The 5,330-nt window shown below is 37.7% G+C and overlaps 1 protein-coding gene across 1 annotated transcript; it reads right to left on the minus strand.

Moving 5' to 3' along the window:
• Positions 1-2,514: 2,514 nt before the first annotated feature.
• LOC138312725 (uncharacterized) lies at positions 2,515-3,984 on the minus strand. Its single transcript, XM_069253499.1, has 3 exons — positions 3,675-3,984; positions 2,866-3,064; positions 2,515-2,643 (listed from the first exon to the last, which is right to left on the minus strand). The coding sequence occupies exons 1-2, from the start codon at positions 3,884-3,886 to the stop codon at positions 2,881-2,883; spliced, it is 396 nt and encodes a 131-aa protein (XP_069109600.1). The 5' UTR covers positions 3,887-3,984; the 3' UTR covers positions 2,515-2,643; positions 2,866-2,880.
• Positions 3,985-5,330: the final 1,346 nt, after the last annotated feature.

Here is a 5,330-nt window from a genome sequence, read left to right on the forward strand (position 1 = left end):
GTTGTCATGCTATAACCTTTCATTGGCGCTCTGGTGAATACTGCCTTTCAAGATCTGATGCCAGATATTACTACTACTTCACTTGTCATGTGACGCCAGAGATTTGCGGCTTCTTCGACTGATACCAACATATCTTTAGTCACAGCAAGAATTTATGTCACGGTTGCTGCCGTGCCAAAGTTAACAATACCATCACGGACATGTTTGTTGAGTGTGGCTTCTCCAAAGCTAACCACTCTATCGTGTCTGCAATCATCTGCTGTGACTGATGGTATTTCTGCAATTACGCGAAAACATGTTCTTTGCAGTACAGTTTAAGACGCCTCAGTAATTCTTGAGTTCCGTCTGGGTGTCTTTTGGGACATTTACTTTCTTTCATTTTGATATAAATAAAATGTTTTTCTTTGTATATCCTACCATATTTGTTTGTGAAAATCAGCTTCCATGGATACGGTTTATCACAACTGTAACAGAAGTCGATCTGACCCCCAATACAAACATTTCACTGAGAACCTGTGTGACATAATAGAATGGCAGTTTCATAATAACCCTTTGGTTTGTAGACATTGCCTGGAAAAGGACATTTTATCTCAATGGATATGCAAAGGTTGCTTTCGGGTGAATTTGCCCTAATGCTTCCATCAGGACTTACTAGGAGCATCAAGGTTGCGTTTTTTAATACAGTCCTACAACCCTCTTCGTAATAAGAAAAAGATGGGTAACAGACGGACAAAAACTTAGACACTAGGGTCGCTATTGCATTGATTTCGTTATCACTGCCGTGTTGCATCAGTCGTTTTACTTCCTCACTTTGCTCCGGCTTTTCTTTCGATTGAAAAACGTATTCAAAGTGTTGTTGTTTTTTTTTTCAAACCATTAAAACCAAGAGCTTCATGTAGTGTACTACCTGTAACACGGGCATAACGTCTTACTTCCTTCCATGTTGACGTCTTTTGCTTGATGAAAGCTGGATAAAGTGTCCTAAGTACTTCCGGGGTCACACTAGGAACATCTTTCCCACTAAGGCATGCATAGTTTTCTTGATCCTGCAGGTCTCCATGAAAGCTGGGTCCACCTCCCGAGACTGGGTGCACTGCTCTCTTGCAGATGCACACCACTTTTAGAGGTGTGATGTGCGTCCGCGTGATATCAGTGTAGCTGAAGGCTTTCACAGTAGCTCCAATTTGAGCCAACCTGTTTGCCGTGGGTTGCATCTCGTATCCGGGGGAAGAAGGTCCTGGTGGTTGAATAGGTTTTGCTCTTTTTCTTCTTTTTTTTACTGCTTCACACTACTTTGGCTTCAGACTCCGGTTAGACGAAAGGTAATATGGGCCCGGTATTATCAATCGGCTGTTCATGCCGAGCCCTTGGTTCGTAGATCTCCAAGAAGGCGGTGGCTTAGGGTCAATCGTGAGTTTAATTGGATTGTCTTGATTCTGATCGATCTTGCGGATGTACAATCTTGCGAGCGTGCTGATTAAATTACATATCCTTATTATCACTACGTTTGATAAGAGTATCTGAGAACATCCTATTAGGGGTCGCGTTAAGATGACCTTTTGAAATGGCCAATCAAATTGGCACTGCCAGAATCTTGACTGGGGACGAAATAGTGTGAAAAAGCTGTCTAAATTATTGTCGTGTATGCAGTCATATCGCCCGAAGTGCACGACAAAGCTAATCGTATATGTATACTGGGGCAAAAAGATGTTTTCAATTGATGTTGTAAGGTGTAGAAACTGCAAGTACACGTGGTATAAAGGTCATCTGGACGTGACCCTTATGGGATATTGTCAGATCCTATTTGAACGGAGTGGTTATAAGGATCTGTGTTTTAATCAGATTGAAATATTTATCTTTTTTTAATATTGTTTGTTTGTTTGTTTGATTTATTAACGTCCTATTAAAAAGTTTATGTCATGTAAGGACGGCCTCCCATGTATGCTCTTGTTTTGTGTGTATGTTTAAACGAGGTGCGTGTTTTCTTCATAATTCTTGTCCTAACAAATTATTCTCGACAAAGGTTTTATACAGTGATATTGCTCAAAACCGAAGTTGTTGGATGAATATGTAAAGTAACTTGTATACTATTTTTACAGGCTATTTGGACATCCTGACACAAACAGCTATGAATAAGGTTAAAGAAAGCTCCATGAATGCAAACAAATGGACCCTTGGGAGAGGCACCATCTCCACTTTGCCAGGATTACTTACACCCTGAGAAGATGCAGGCCATAGCATCATTCCGATCTAGGTTCAGCCAGGATTGTTAGGATAGCGGATGTAGTGTTTTCCTCATAATATTGAAAGACTTTGTTTGAATAACTGTTCCTTGTAAAAGACAAATTCATTAGCTCATTTGTAAACAATTTTAATTGTATATCACATAAAAACTTACATTCTACGCTAATTTTAGACATAATATTACATTCAGATCATCTTATTTTAAATGGAAACACTCATTGCACACTTCGTCAAAATAGTTAATGTGGCTTGAATCCAACGTATTTGTCTATCTGCTGAGGGGAAAGCCTGCCAAATCATGGAAACCGCACATGATGGAACCGGAACACGGACGTGTCTTCCTAACCATCCCCAGCACACCATCATACAAGCTGTCTGTATGCAATGTATCTGTTTTTTCTGCAAAGAATAAAAAATTAAAATTGAGAACTATATGTCCATTTAGTAAAGTGCTTCTTGTTATAATAATATTTGTTAAGTAATAAATTATTATTTGTTATGTAATAAACGATCTATCTTGTAAGTTTATTAGAATATACACTCAGTACTGGATATATTTATTTATATACTGGTGTCATACCATCTTATCAACTTCTTGAGAATAGAATTTGAAGAACTTACTCATTAGATCCACCTTCAATAGCCATAGTACGATGTTCTCAACACCTGCAGATCTAAGCATACACACTGGAACCCCTGTGTTGTTGAAATACATTGGTCACCTGGGTATTCTTCCAACATAGTTCTTATTTCTGCAATTTCCTGGCAGCAGACAGACTTCCTTTCTGTTGACATCTGGGAACAACACTGACATGTACACCTAGATAAAAAATAAGAACAGTTTATGATAAAAAAAATAGATTTCAGCTTTGCCTCAAAGAAAGACGAACAAGTGTCAAGTACACTGATATTCATTTTGCAATAAATATAAAGGAAATAAGCATAATATACTGTAAATTAGATTGAGGAAATACCACTTTCACCGCATACAAATTCAACTCCAGCACAACCTAAACCTGCTCTGACAATTTACTCCACAAAATAATCGTCAATATTGATTGATGGATTGGATATCATAAGTTTATTACATATACCAATGTACTGAAGTTAATTTTTGATGGGGATCCTAGATCTGTAGTCATTGATTTTGCCGACAAAAAAACCGGTAGAGTTCTTTTTTGAAAATATCGTTATGATTTTTGGTCAAGTTGATTTCGAATAGATGTCGGTTTATTTTTTACATCCAAAGAAGAGAATGTCACTTAAATTAAACGGCTTTATTACTATGGGACAGCTGTCCACAGCGACGATGAGTTGAAAAACAATTATATATTTTCTAAAAAAATTATAAACTGTGCTCACTGTCGGTAAATTCAAATTGTATCAGCAATAGCTGGTACTACAATAATGTTACAGGAAGGTATGCTTACCAGTCGGTATTTCCAACGGGTAGTTGGGCTTGGGTATCTTCGGCTTCGTTGTCAGATTCCTCTGTCGATGTTTCTGGCTCAAACAAATAAGGCTGGATACCTACAGCATGTTCATCACTTATATCACCAAACGATGATGAACCATCTGACATATGCAAGTCAATATCGTCGTCGCTTCCTTCAAATTCGCCTCTGTCTAACCTTTCCGCCATATTGCCTAATCGTGTGGATTACCGGAGTGACGTCACCGCCTATCGGGGCCCCAAAACGGAACGAGTCGCTAAGAAGCTTGCTTGTGGTTTGTTTCTCAGGTAAAAGCTTGGATTTCGACGCGCCGTAACTTTGTTATTCTTGTACCGATTTCGACGCGGTTTTCGACTTCTTCTTATTTTAAATATGACCGATACAAAACAAAAACGGTAATATACACTGGATATACTCTTTAAGGAGAGCCTCGAACCGTCGTTCAACATCAGAGTGATTCAATTCACATCTCTCTATGGCAGAGGCGGAAAGCCCAAGCTCCAGAAACAAGATGAAGTAATTTTGGCGATGTTGTTCACAATACATGTGATTTTATCAACGTCTAGAGGTTTTACCAGCTCCTCATTTGATTCCATACCATCTGCAACAAATAAATTTACACTATTGTTAATCACTAAGTATTGAAACGAATTATGTAGTCGTAAAATATGTCACCAAAATACTCATGTACCCTAAATCAGCTAATGGGACGTCTACTAAAGATAATACTTTAAATCATATTACACCTCGTGATCTTATTATATCCTTACACGCGCTATTGTATTTATTTTTCATCAGATGGGCTTCATATCAACTGTATGTGCAATCTGGACACCGTGTATTACTTATATTTCTATCACAATCATTACAATTCAAAACCATACGTGTATATTTTTTTCAATTTTCCGCTTGCGCTAGTGTTAAAGCCACAAGTTCGTTCGGATTAGCCATATACGGATTAGCCCTCCAACCAAAAAAAAATACCGTTTTAAAAGGGAAATTTTTTAATACATGCTATTTTATCAACACGGTATACACCGTCTTTATTAACTCCTGCAAAGACATACATGGAAACCTGGTTGGCCCTTTGCGTATTAATACATGCTAAAAAGGCAACATTTTATCAACACCGGTCTACGTAATACTGGATTCAATATCTGTTAATAGGAATCTTTAAAAGACCACTAACAAATTGAAAGTACTGAAACTCACATTAGGGCCCTTGTTTAAAATTGTTGACCGATAGTTATTGCTATTTTTAGGCGTGAGCCCTAGTTTGCATTTGTGCATTTCAGTGACACGTACGTACGAAACATTTAAACGTAGAATAGTAACATATGTGAAAACAGCTAAAGCAATCAATCGGTCAACAAGATTACTTGATTAACTATTTAACTGTTACAGCTAGGTCCCTAATATTTATGCCAATCGGATTCAAAGACTGTCTCAAATATTATTTAGGTACTCCTAAATACGGATATGTCACAACATCTTTTAGTGAATATGACCAATTGATCACATATGTATAGGTATACTCCGATTAGGAATTTCGGAGAACTGGCGCCAAGATACGAATCTCAAATGGATAAACATTAGATTAGGTGTCATTACCAAAATCATTTTCGAGACATT

Source organism: Argopecten irradians, unplaced genomic scaffold (assembly GCF_041381155.1).
Source record: "Argopecten irradians isolate NY unplaced genomic scaffold, Ai_NY scaffold_0443, whole genome shotgun sequence".
NCBI lineage: Eukaryota > Metazoa > Mollusca > Bivalvia > Pectinida > Pectinidae > Argopecten > Argopecten irradians.